Source organism: Hyperolius riggenbachi, chromosome 2 (genome assembly GCF_040937935.1).
Source record: "Hyperolius riggenbachi isolate aHypRig1 chromosome 2, aHypRig1.pri, whole genome shotgun sequence".
Lineage (NCBI taxonomy): Eukaryota > Metazoa > Chordata > Amphibia > Anura > Hyperoliidae > Hyperolius > Hyperolius riggenbachi.
This window is the reverse complement of record NC_090647.1, coordinates 143,836,479-143,851,034: the sequence shown is the minus strand read 5'-3', so window position 1 is coordinate 143,851,034 and position 14,556 is coordinate 143,836,479. Positions and strand designations below refer to the sequence as shown.

General features: G+C 42.6%; 1 protein-coding gene across 1 annotated transcript in view; it reads right to left on the bottom strand.

The window, feature by feature from the left end:
- Window positions 1-4,911: 4,911 nt before the first annotated feature.
- Window positions 4,912-14,556, bottom strand: part of CDK2 (cyclin dependent kinase 2) — a 30,363-nt gene continuing 20,718 nt past the window's right edge. The window contains exon 7 of the mRNA XM_068267598.1: window positions 4,912-8,725. Coding sequence (XP_068123699.1) covers window positions 8,624-8,725 — 102 coding nt within the window. The 3' untranslated portion in view covers window positions 4,912-8,623. The remainder of the gene's footprint in view (window positions 8,726-14,556) is intronic.

Here is a 14,556-nt window from a genome sequence, read left to right as displayed (position 1 = left end):
CTCTCCATAGAAGTGGCCATCCTGTAAAGATGACTGCAAGAGCACAACGCAGAATGCTCAATGTGGTGAAGAAGAATCCTAGAGTGTCAAAGACTTATAAAACAAAAGTCTCGGGCAAATGCTAACATCCCATTTTAGCGAATCTACTATTCGTAAAACACTAAACAAGAGTAGAGTTCATGGGAAGATACCAGAGGAAGCCACTGCTGTCCAAAAAACAACATTACTCACGGTTAAAGTTTGCAAAAGAGCACCTGGATGTTCCACAACAGTACCGGTTTCTGTGGACAGATGAAACTATAGTTGAGTTGTTTGGAAGAAGCACATAACACTATGGCCTCAATTCACTAAACTTATCTCCTGTCTTTAATAACTCTTCTAGAGTTGTTACCATGGTGATAAGGCATGTAGTATTCAGGAAACATTTTACCTCAGGCAAGCCTAAAGTTAACTCTTCTGTCTTTAAATTAACTCTCCAATCCTTAAAATAACTCCAGAGTTAAAGACAGGCTGTTAATTAACTGCGTGTGAAAATAACTACAGAGGAGGTAAATTAACTACAGAGGAGGTAAATGAACTACAGAGGAGGTAAATGAACTACAGAGGAGGTAACTTAACCTCCTTAGCGGTAACCCCGTGCTGGACACGGGGTAAGCTGCCGGAGGGTGCCGCTCAGGCCCTGCTGGGCCGATTTTCATAATTTTTTTTTTGCTGGACGCAGCTAGCACTTTGCTAGCTGCGCCAGCACTCTGATCGCCGCCGGCCCCCGCCCGATCGCCGCTATTTGCTGCGGCGCGCGGCCCCCCCCCAGACCCCAGCGCTGCCTGGCCAATCAGTGCCAGGCAGCGCCGAGGGGTGGCCCGGGACTCCCAATGACGTCCCGACGTCAGTGACGTCATCCCGCCCCGTCGCCATGGCGACGGGGGAAGCCCTCCAGGAAATCCCGTTCTATGAACGGGATTTCCTGATCGGAGATCGCCGAAGGCGATCGAAGCGGGCGGGGGGATGCCGCTCAGCAGCGGCTATCATGTAGCGAGCCCTCGGCTCGCTACATGATTAAAAAAAAAAAAATTTTTTAAAAACTGCTGCGCTCCCTCCTGGCGGTATTTTTCATACCGCCAAGGAGGTTAAGGAATGAAGAGGTAAGATAACGCTCACGTGTGGAGGTAAGTTTTCTCTTGCCTTATTGGCGTCAATTCACCAGAGAGGATTTACTAAGAGAAAAAAGGTAGGTAGTTTATCTCATGAGGTATTTTAACACTCTGGAGTCAATTCACCAGTGTGAGAGGACAGAGAGAAAAGTGTTCGATAGCAGGGGATAATGGAGAGATATGCATGAGGAAAGTGTGAGAAAGTAGAGAGTTAGGTAATCGGTATTAATGATTTACATGGGATACTTTTCCTCTCTGTAAGCCTGAAAGTGAAGCATTGTGGGTAGGAGGCGGAGTTTTACCACTACCTGACCAGAGTATTCCCGCCTTTTACTGCCGGATCATATGATAAATCATATCACGAGTGAGTCTGAACTTCTTCACCACCTCTGTCTCAGTAAAATTATCAAAAACTGTTCTCTCACAAAAAATACGAGGGGCGATTAAACAGACCCTCCTCCTGCGCCTTCGTCTCCTCATAATAGAAGCAAGCTCTAAGGCCTAGTGCACACCAGAGCGGTTCGGCTGCGTTTTGCGATCCGCTTGCGGCTGCGGATACGCTTGGGTAATGTATTTCAATGGGCTGGTGCACACCAGAGCGGGAGGCGTTTTGCAGAAACGCATACTCCCGGGCTGCTGCAGATTTTGGATTGCGGAGGCGTTTCTGCCTCAATATTAAGTATAGGAAAAACGCAAACTGCTCTGAAAAACGGCACTTCAGAGCGGTTTGCCAGGCGATTTTGTTACAGTAGCTGTTCAGTAACAGCTTTACTGCAACAATATATGAAATCTACTACACCAAAAATGCTTCACAAAACCGCAAAAATATGCTAGCTGAAACGCTACAGAAAAATAAGAAAAAGCGTTTCAAAATCTGCTAGCATTTTGCGGATCTGCTAGCGGTTTTTGGTGTGCACCAGGCCTAACAGAGTAAGCTCAAAAGGCTCCATCTTCCACAGCAGCAGCTGCTGTGTGAAAACCACGATATCTCCAGGTTCATTCAGGGGATAAAGAGATGAAAAAATAACGAATGGCCACACCCCCTTTCTTCCCTGGTGAATTGTGATTTGGAGAAAAACTAACTACTAACTATCACTTATTTATCTCATACTTATCTCACATTTATCTCTTGCATTTCTCTCTGTCGATATTTTCCCCTATACTTCTGGAGAATTGCTATTTGGAGATATCACAGGAGGTAAATTACATTCCAAGAGATAAATAGGTTGGTAACCTCTGGTGAATTGACGCCAATATCTCTAGCATGATCTTAGTGAATTGAGGCCTATGTGTGGAGAAAAAGAGGCACAACACACGAACATCAAAACCTCATCCGAACTGTGAAGTATGGTGGTGGGGGCATCATGGTTTGGGGCCGCTTTGCTGCGTCAGGGCCTGGACATATTGCTTTAATCGAAGGAAAAATGAATTCCATAGTTTATCAAGACATTTTGCAGGAGTACTTAAGGCCATCTGTCCACCAGCTGAAGCTTAGCAGAAGATGTTTGTTGCAACAGGACAACAACCCAAAAGCATAGAATTAAATCAACAACAGAATAGCTTAAACAGAAGAAAATACGCCTCCTGGAGTGGCCGAGTCAGAGCCCTGACCTCATCTCAATTGAGATGCTGTGGTATGCCCTCAAGAAAGCGATTTACACCAGACATCCCAAGAATATTGCTGAAGGAGGTTCAACCAGTTATCAAAGGGTTCACATACTTTTTCCACCTGCATTGTGAATGTTTACATGGTGTGTTCAATAAAAACATTTTTGTGTGATATTAGTTTAACCACTTTACCACCGGCAGTGCGGATATCTCAGTCCCTTTTTCCACCCTGTCAACACCAGGGATGGAGATATCCGCACTGTCCGCGCTCACGCCCCCACTGCCGCCCGCTCGGAGATTAATGAACGGGAAAAACCGCTCCCGGTCGTTGATCTAAGCCCCCGCAATGATCGGCTGCTTTCCCAGCCTCATAACACTTCCTGCAAGCTTACTTCCTACGCTTGCAGGTCGCATAAACAAAAAGTTACTGTGGCCAAATAGTAAAACTACACCCTAAAGCATTTTTCATATACAAATACATTAGTTTTACACTAACATTAACTCATTACCTCCCGCACTCACCAATTTTTTTTTTTGTAATTAAAAAAAAAAAAAAAATTACAATAAACAAAATACATAGTTACCTTAGGGACTGAACTTTTTAAATATTTAGGTCAAGAGGGTATAACACTGTTACTTTATAAACGATGGGCTTGTAATTAGGGATGGACGCAAAACTGAAAAAAATGCACCTTTATTTCCAAATAAAATATTGGCGCTAAAAATCGTGATAGGGACATAATTTAAAGAGTAACTGTCAGGCTGCAGAAGCTAATTTAAACCTCTATTCTCCTGTGTTAAACAGTTTAGAAGGAAGCCATAAAGGCATTATTGAAGAATCTTTTACCTTTGATGTGTTCTTATCAGAAAAGCTGTTAGACCTAAGAGGACGCAAGCCGCATACTATACTGCAAAGCATTCTGGGGCCCTCCCCTCGGCTGCTAATGAGACGTTTCAGCAGCTTGTAACTCAGTCCAGCGCGTAGCACTGATAAATCTCCGGGCAGAGTACACTGCAGGAGTCAGCTATTGTTCCTAGCCACATGGCTCATTAATATTCACTGCACACTGTGTAGTTCAGCACAAGCTTATCTGTGATCAGGAAGCAGGCAGGACATGACGACACATTTGACAGAAAAACATGGAGCCTGCCATGAGCTGTCAGGAGCATCTATCTCTGCATATACTATATACAAATTCTGTGAAGTACAAACGTGGACAGTGAAATGCATATGTAATGTAAGTACAGCCAATCTTTAGCTACTGATATATGCGTTTATTTTCTCTGAGACCTTATACCTAACAGCTCCTCTTTAAACGGTTTTATAACCGGGACAAATAGGCAAATACATTTCATGGGTTTTAATTACAGTAGCATGCATCATCTAAAAACTATAATGGCCGAAAACTGAAAAATAATGAATTTTTTCCTATTTTCCCATTAAAAACACATTTAGAATAAAATAATTCTTGGCATAATGTCCCACTTAGAGAAAGCCTAATTGGTGGCGAAAAAAAACAAGATATAGTTCATTTCATTGTGATAAGTAATGATAAAGTTATAGACGAATGAATGGAAGGAGCGCTGAAAGGTGAAAATTGCTCTGGTGCTCAAAGGGTAAAACCCCTCAGTTGTGAAGTGGTTAAGCAGACTGTGATTGTCTATTGTTGTGACTTAGATGAAGATCAGATCACATTTTATGACCAATTTATGCAGAAATCCATATAGTTCCAAAAGGTTCACACATACATATCTATATCTATATACCTTTATATCTATATATCTATATCGCTATATATCTCTATCTATCTATCTCATCTATATATCTATATCTATCTCCCTGGATGTGCGGCTTTCCCACAGTTACCAGCCACCAGCAACACATTAGGTAGTGGGGATTAAGGCAGGGATCACACTTCAATCCGCTAATAAAAATGGCAGTGCACTGTTGGCTGACAACAGGGAATCACACTCTATAGGCAAAAAAAAGCAGCAGTGCCAGTTTGATTATTTTTTTTTTATATTCACATTCTCACTTCAGTTGTCCTTTAATGAGTACTGAAAATGCATAAATGTACATTTTATAAAGAACTTTCAGTAAGGGTTTCAAAATTGAATAAAAACACACAAAATGAGGTAGAAAAAAAAAATGTATTTCATTAAAATATTTTAATTAAACTGACTTGACACACAAATGCACACTAAAAGCATAACCTACATTAAAAAGAATTACATAAAATATTTCCATATATTACAAGGTGCAGACTTAGCTTGCTCTGAAAATAACCAGTCACCAATTGTGCTCTTATGCAAGAGCATTAATGACTATATTACAACTGCATAAGCTTACTTACAAAAGCATTGTGTTTGCCCCTTTTTTGCTATGCTTAATTAGCCAGCAGATAACTAGCACCACGCCCCTCTGTCAGTTAGGACACTGCTTCCATATGAACTGGCTGACTTCATGCTCATAACACGTTCTGCCCTCAGCTCCTAAGTATACAAAACAAAAGCCTGTAGTGAAAGGGAGTTTCCACTCTTGTTTAAGCCATTTCCTTGAAGCCAAATGCTTTCAGCACAAAGATTTTAGCACACCGGCCATTACAAAAAGTTCCTACCAGAAAATGCTAAATAAGCATGGCTGCAATTATAAAATACATCCTGCAGTGTTCTGATGCTAGAGATGCAAAGCAACGATATTTGGGACTTCTTGGCAAAATCATAACTGGCTGCTGATTTGACAGAAATATAGGGATTTTATTTTATTTACATTAAAATTACAACAACAAAAAAATATTTGTAGGAAAGATATGTTGTGGCATTTTTTAAAGGAAAGCAGAATTTCTGGCAAACAACATCATACACTGAGAACCAAAAGAAAGTGCTTAGAATCTATGCAAGGTCAGAAAACTGATCCAGCTCTGCAGTCCTAAATGTTGGATCCTCAGCCCGAGTCACTACTGGTCATGGTAAAACCTGGGACACTTTCAATTATGATTGGCAAATGACCAATCTTACCACATCCATGTAGTATGACTGCCAACAGATATAGAGTACAGTAAAATCTCAAACTCTAATATAGTAAACTCAGTCCTCAGGTCCCAGCAAATGCGTCTGTATAAATATACATTGTATGGCCAATTCTGATATAGTAAGCTATTTTTCATGGTCCCTTGGAGTTTACTAAAAATGGATTCTACTGTACTATAAACAAATTTGTGCAGGTATGCTCTCATACTACATGGGAGGAGGTAAAATTGGTCAGTGATTGGCCAAAGTTGAATGGATGTACCAGGCTTTAGAGTAACGAAGGGGGGCAATTACAAGCTCTGACTGGCTCTCTTAGCATGTACGACTCAACATTTTAAGAATAACCTGTCATTTTGTAGCAGAATTAAGCTAAAGAGGAAGCTAAAGTAGGGACAAACCTTGCTATATAAATCTTTGAAGTGTACCAGAGCTGACAATTATAAGTTTTATACATACCTGGGGCTTCCTCCAGCCTCATGTGCACGGATTGCTCCCAACCTGCCGGAGAGATACGCAGAGGGCACATTTTTTTTTGCGCTGACTGGCTGAAGTTACGGGACCCGTTACCGAAGAGGGAGAAGACTGAGGACAGCGGCGTGGGAGCGATCTGTGAGCATGGGGCTGGAGGAAGCCCCAGCTATGTATAAAACTTTTGAGGTCTGCTATGGTTTCCTTTAAAGAGAACCTGAACTGAAAATAAAAAGTTAAAATAACTATACACAGGTCATACTTACCTCCTGTGTAGTCTACTCAATCTTTTTTTCCTCTCCTGCGTCCCATTTGTCCACTGATCAATAAAATTTTCCGTCCTCCATTTTAAAAATGGCCATTACCCCATAATAGCTTCCTGGTCAGCACACTGTTAAACTAATATCATCCACTTGAGCCATAGGTAAACAGACATTACCTTGCACATTCAGTTGTAACTGACAGCTACTGATATATAACTGACAGCAACTGGTATATTTCAGTTCTGACAAAATATTGTCAGAACTTGAAGGGATCACTGTAAGAAGAAAATGGTGAGCTTCTGAGAGGAACTGATGGCGAGGTTAGTATGCAATATTCATTTGCAGCTACATCATGTGTTTATTTTAAACATTTTTACTTCGCTTCAGGTTCCCTTTAAGGCCTGTTTCCACATATGCATTGATCTGAGGCTCTGTAATGTAATTCTGTGCACAAAAACTGCAAGACACAAGGGGGGAGATGGGGATGCAGCACTTCAAGGGACAAAGCTGGAGAGGGAATACAATAATATTGTTCACCCTACCACCACATGACGATATTACTGTTTACTACAGAATGATCAGGTGCAATTACAACTCTGCGGAAAAATAGAGAATATCATCAAAATGACAAAAACTAAACCACTTACCCTTTCTAGTACTGCACCATGCACTGTGCAATATCAATCATAACCAAGCCACTTCCTGCTCCAACAAGCACATCCATGTCATACCCAAAAAACCTACTGCAGGTAAATGCCACCAAGGTGAAGCAAATAACATTTCAGACAGTCAGTATTGCCAGCCAGCAGGAGAATCCTTGAAAAGTAGCTATAAGATCAAACAGCTTTGTCTTTTTTGCCACTGACTGTAGTTACCTTAGTTAAAATCTGTCAGATCTGACAGGTTTTGGACTAGTCTATCTTTTCATGTGGGGTTCTCGGGTATTTACAAAAGCCTTTACTATATAGCAGTTGCTCAGTCCAACTGCCAAAACAGTGTACTAACAAGTAGAGAAACCGACCAGAATTTTTGTAGAATATAGATCATTACAGGGAATGCTTTTGTAAAGAATAAAGTAATGCCTCAGAATCCCCCATGAGGAGATGGATGCAATAGTGACCCTTTAAAAGGCTTCTTAAGCAGTGTAGTCCATTCCTGTAGGGAAGCACACCTCACATACTGCAGAGTTCCAGAACTTCACAAATGTGCACCTTCTTAAGTGAAACACTCTCAGATCTACAGATTCAAAACTGAATTCATATTGCATCTGATTTAAGGTTTCAGATGCAGCAAACATTACAATAGAATAACATATCTTGGGATTCCTCTGTTGTGCAGATCCAGGCCCTGCACAATTTATTTAAACAGAGTTTCTATAAACAACTGTAGATGAACTTAGAATTTTACACACACAACATGAAAAATAACGTGGATACCAGAAGAGACATCTATTTACAAACACAAAGATCCAGCCGTGACTTTCTGCAACACTACAGAGGTGCCCTTCACTTGCTCAACCACATTTATCCCAGCTTAGGATATGTGGTGCTTGTCCGCAGAATAGTAAAGACATCAGCATCCTATAAAGACCAAATACAGAATGACAACTGAATGCATTCAGTATCTGGCTACACCCCAAACAGGGACATCAGCAGAGATTATACATAAAACAGTTTTGTCAGTCAGCATATATGTAGGATGGAGACTCATTAGCACATTAATAAAAAAAAAAAAAAACTTATGCTACAGCTCTGTTACTGGTCCTTTTACAAAAATATATGGGGTCAAAAGCTTGGATTTAAAAACATGAAAGGTTTATGAACAGTAAAAAGTCTGTATTGCTCCAACGCAAACAAGTGAAATATTTGGAAACATCCAAAACAGGTGAGAAATGAACAGTCTAAAATGTCTTGACAGGCTTCTGTGTAAAAATGGGTCCTTCCAATGGCAGACAGGCACTGTGGCACGGATAATAAATAGCAGGGTATAATTGGCACTGCATCATACTTGAAAGACATTGAGTTCCACTTTATAAGCTGGCTTACTACCAGCCGTTGTCATTACCCATCCGCTGGTGCAGCTTGTGTTTTCTAGGTGAAGGGATTAATTGAGATGTGGAGTAGGTCTGCTGACATCACGGAAGAAAGGGTGCGATAGGGCAGTCTTGGCAGAGATCCGTTTGTTGGAATCATACTGGAGCATTTGCTGGAAGGAAGAAAATAGACAAAACAGGACAGGTCAGAAAATACAAATACTACTACAATACTGTGCTTTATTTACATCACCCATCGTGCATGGCTTACAGCGTCCCTCAAAACAGGCGTTTGACAGTAGTGGCAGCAGTGTTTCAACTGGAATAACTGTCCAATTCACACACATGTATGCCAGGAGTGGCCAAACTTTTTAGGCCAAATCGTCATTCTTGAGAATGTTTGAGGGCCAAACTAGTAGAATTAAACAATTTTTTGCTGATTGCCATTAGGTACACTATGCCTGGGACATTTCCACAGGTAATAACCCATATACCGTGTGCAGTTAGCATGTTCCTTTCGGTATGTGGGCATACTGCTGCTGGCACAGTGGCAGCTGCTAATCTGTGGCTACTGCTACAGTGGTGGTTGATAATCTACAGATGAGCAAAGGGTGAGGCTGAGCAGCAACATAAGGTGGCTCCTGCATGTGGCACTGCAGCTACGGCCTGTAGGCCACATGAAATTAACAACTGCAGAGAGCTTAGGCTTGGTGGGCTGCATTTGCCCGTCGGGCTAGACTTTGGACATGCCTGATGTAAGCCAAGCATTTTCCCGACAGATCGCTTTCTTTGCCCCACACTGGGAGAGCAATTCCTCAGCAAACCTGATCTGATCCATTCCTAGCAGAGATAAACAAAAATTACTAGAGTGAGTCTATAATTAAAAGTACTCACTTGAATTAACCACTTGCCGACCGCCTACTTCATATTGGCGGCGGCAAAGTGGCAGCCCCAGGACCACGTAACGCAGAATGGCGTCAGGTCCTGGGGCACTGTTTTGCCGGGGATCGCGCGCTGGGATGCGCGCGCATCCGCCGGCAATAGGCTCCGCCCACCCGCGACGTCGGGTTAACCCGCCGGCGCTTCCGATTGGCCGGCGGGTTAACCCGACGATCGCCGGATAGGAAGCGTATAATACGCTTTGTAATGTTTACAAAGTGTATTATACAGGCTGCCTCCTGCCCTGGTGGTCCCAGTGTCTGAGGGACCACCAGGGCAGGCTGCAGCCACCCTAGTCTGCACCCAAACACACTGATCTGCCCCCTGATCACCCACAGCACCCCTCAGACCCCCCCCTGCCCACCCCCCAGACCACTGTTTGCACACAATGACCCCCCTAATCACCCATCAATCACTTCCTGTCACCATCTGTCAACGCTATTTTTTTTTAGTCCCTAAACTGCCCCCTGGGTACTCCTGATCACCCCCCACCCCTCAGATTCTCCCCAGACCCCCCCCCCCCTGTGTACTGTATGCATCTATCCCCCCTGATCACCTGTCAATCACCCATCAATCACCCCCTGTCACTGCCACCCATCAATCAGCCCCTAACCTGCCCCTTGCGGGCAATCTGATCACCCACCCACACCAATAGATCGCCCGCAGATCCGACATCAGATCACCTCCCAAGTGCAGTGTTTACATCTGTTCTCTACTCTAAACTCCCACTAATTACCCATCAATCACCCATCAATCACCACCTGTCACTGTTACCCATAAAATTAGACCCTAATCTGCCCCTTGCTGGCACCCAATCACCCGCCCCACACGCTCAGATTGCCCTCAGACCCCCCCTTATCAATTCACCAGTGCATTATTTACATCCGTTCTTCCCTGTAATAACCCACTGATCACCTATCAATCACCCCCTGTCACTAACACCCATCAATCACTACCTGTCACTGCCACCCATCAATCAGCCCCTAACCTGCCCCTTGCGGGCAATCTGATCACCCACCCACACCATCAGATTGCCCCAGACCTACCCTCAGATCACCTCCAAAGTGCATTGTTTACATCTGTTCTGCCATCTAATCACCCACTGATCACCCATCAATCAGCCCCTGTCACTGCTACCCATCAGATTAGACCCTTATCTGCCCCTAGGGCACCCAATCACCCGCCCACACCCTCAGACCCCAGCCCTGATCACCTCGCCAGTGCATTGCTTGCATCTATTCCCCCCACTAATCACACCTTGAGACACCCATCAATCACCTCCTGTCACCCCCTAACACACCTACCCATCAATTCAGGCTCTAATTTGCCCCGTGTGGGCTCCTGATCACTCGGCCAAACCCTCAGATCCCCCTCAGACCCCCTTCCGATCACCTCCCCAGTGCATTGATTGCATCTATTTTCCCCTCTAACCACCCCGAGACACCCATCAATCACCTCCTGTCACCCCCCAGCACTCCTATCCATCGGATCAGGCCCAATACAATCTGTCATGTAAGAGGCCACCCTGCTCATGACCGGTTCCACAAAATTCGCCCCCTCATACACCACCTGCCATCAAAATTTGCAGATGCTTATACCCCTGAACAGTCATTTTGAGACATTTGGTTTCCAGACTACTCACGGTTTAGGGCCCGTAAAATGCCAGGGCAGTATAGGAACTCCACAAGAGACCCCTTTTTAGAAAAAAGACACCACAAGGTATTCTGTTAGGTGTATGAAGCGTTCATAGAAGATTTTATTTTTTGTCAAAAGTTAGCTGAAATTGATTTTTGTTTTTTCACAAAGCTTCATTTTTCACTAACTTGTGACAAAAAAATAAGATCTTCTATGAACTCACCATACACCTAACGGAATACCTTGGGGTGTCTTCTTTCTAAAATGGGGTCACTTGTGGCGTTCTTATACTGCCCTGGCATTTTAGGGTCCCTAAACCGTGAGGAGTAGTCTAGAAAACAAATGCCTCAAAATGACCTGCGATTAGGACGTTGGGCCCCTTAGCGCACCCAGGCTGCAAAAAAAGTGTCACACATGTGGTATCGCCATACTCAGGAGAAGTAGTATAATGTGTTTTGTGGTGTATTTTTACACATACCCATGCTGGGTGGGAGAAATCTCTCTGTAAATGGACAATTGTGTGTAAAAAAAAATCTAATATATGTTATTTACAGAGATATTTCTCCCACCCAGCATGGGTATATGTAAAAATACACCACAAAACACATACTACTTCTTCTGAGCACGGCAGTACCACATGTGGGGAACTTTTTTGCAGCCTAACTGCTCTAAGGGGCCCAAAGTCCAATGAGCACCTTTAGGATTTCACAGGTCATTTTACGACATTTGGGTTCAAGACTACTCACGGTTTAGGGCCCCTACAATGCCAGGGCAGTATAGGAACCCCACAAGTGACCCCATTTTAGAAAGAAGACACCCCAAGGTATTCTGTTAGGTGTATGACGAGTTCATAGAAGATTTTATTTTTTGTCACAAGTTAGCGGAAATTGATTTGTATTGGGTTTTTTTTTCACAAAGTGTCAATTTCCACTAACTTGTGACAAAAAAAAAAAAAAAAAAAAAAAAATTCTATGAACTCACCATACTCCTAACAGAATACCTTGGGGTGTCTTCTTTCTAAAATGGGGTCACTTGTGGGGTACCTATACTGCCCTGGCATTTTAGGGGCCCTAAACCGTGAGGAGTAGTCTAGAATCCAAATGCCTCAAAATGACCTGTGAATAGGACGTTAGGCCCCTTAGCGCACCTAGGTTGCAAAAAAGTGCCACACATGTGGTATTTCCCTACTCAGGAGAAGTAGTATAATGTGTTTTGGGGTGTATTTTTTACACATACCCATGCTGGGTGGGAGAAATCTCTGTAAATGACAATCTTTTGATTTGTGTGTAAAAAAAAATAAAAAAAAATAAAAAAATAAAAAGATTGTCATTAAGGGCCCTTTTCCACCAGCGCGTTTGCGCTGGCTGAATCGCAAAACCGCAAACCGCTAGCGATTTTACAATCGCTACGGTTTGCTTTTTAACATAGGAATCGCGGTAGGTCATTTCCACTACCGCGATTCGCTTTTGTCGGGAACGCAAACGCGCGGCGGAGCGATAATTGCCGCGATTTTGCTATGCAATGCATAGCATAGCAAAATCGCGGCGGTGAACGTCGGGGAATCGCCGGTAATTGCGATTCAGCAATCGCTAGCGTTCAGCGTGAACGCTAGCGATTGCTAGTGGAAAAGGGCCCTTACAGAGATTTCTCCCACCCAGCATGGGTATGTGTAAAAAATACACCCCAAAACACATTATACTACTTCTCCTGAGTACGGCGATACCACATGTGTGGCACTTTTTTGCACCCTAACTGCGCTAAGGGGCCCAAAGTCCAATGAGTACCTTTAGGATTTCACAGGTCATTTTGCGATATTGGGTTTCAAGACTACTCCTCACGGTTTAGGGCCCCTAAAATGCCAGGGCAGTATAGGAACCCCACAAATGACCCCATTTTAGAAAGAAGACACCCCAAGGTATTCCGTTAGGAGTATGGTGAGTTCATAGAAGATTTTATTTTTTGTCACAAGTTAGCGGAAAATGACACTTTGTGAAAAAAAAAAAAAAAATTAAAATCAATTTCCGCTTACTTGTGACAAAAAATAAAATCTTCTATGAACTCACCATACTCCTAACAGAATACCTTGGGGTGTCTTCTTTCTAAAATGGGGTCTTTTGTGGGGTTCCTATACTGCCCTGGCATTTTAGGGGCCCTAAACCGTGAGGAGTAGTCTTGAAACCAAATGTCGCAAAATGACCTTTGAAATCCTAAAGGTACTCATTGGACTTTGGGCCCCTTAGCGCAGTTAGGGTGCAAAAAAGTGCCACACATGTGGTATCGCCGTACTCAGGAGAAGTAGTATAATGTGTTTTGGGGTGTATTTTTACACATACCCATGCTGGGTGGTATAAATATCTCTGTAAATGGACAATTGTGTGTAAAAGAAATCAAAAAATTGTCATTTACAGAGATATTTCTCCCACTCAGCATGGGTATGTGTAAAAATACACCCCAGAACACATTATATTACTTCTCCTGAGTACAGCAATACCACGTGTGTGGCACTTTTTTGCAGCCTAACTGCGCTAAGGGGCCCTAAGTCCAATGAGCACCTTTAGGCTTTACAGGGGTGCTTACAATTTAGCACCCCCCAAAATGCCAGGACAGTAAACACACCCCACAAATGACCCCATTTTGGAAAGTAGACACTTCAAGGTATTCAGAGAGGAGCATAGTGAGTCCGTGGTAGATTTCATTTTTTTTTTTGTCGCAAGTTAGAAGAAATGGAAACTTTTTTTTCCCTTTTTTTTGTCACAAAGTGTCATTTTCCGCTAACTTGTGACAAAAAAAATCTTCTATGAACTCACCATGCCTCTCAGTGAATACTTTGGGATGTCTTCTTTCCAAAATGGGGTCATTTGGGGGGTATTTATACTATCCTGGAATTTTAGCACCTCATGAAACATGACAGGTGCTCAAAAAAGTCAGAGATGCTTCAAAATGCGAAAATTCACTTTTTGCACCATAGTTTGTAAACGCTATAACTTTTACCCAAACCAATATACACTGAATGTTTTTTTTTATCAAAGACATGTAGCAGAATAACTTTTGCGCTCAAATGTATAGGAAATTTTACTTTATTTGAAAAATGTCAGCACAGAAAGTAAAAAAAGTCATTTTTTTGACAAAATTCATGTCTTTTTTGATAAATATAATAAAAAGTAAAACTCACAGCAGCAATCAAATAGCACCAAAAGAAAGCTGTATTAGTGACAAGAAAAGGAGGTAAAATTCATTTAGGTGGTAGGTTGTATGAGCGAGCAATAAACCGTTAAAGCTGCAGTGGTCTGAATGGAAAAAAAGGCTCTGGTCCTTAAAGAGACTAACAAAAATTGCATCCTGTTTTTTATCATCCTACAAGTTCCAAAAGCTATTCTAATGTGTTTTGGCTTACTGCAGCACTTTCTACTATCACAGTCTCTGTAATAAA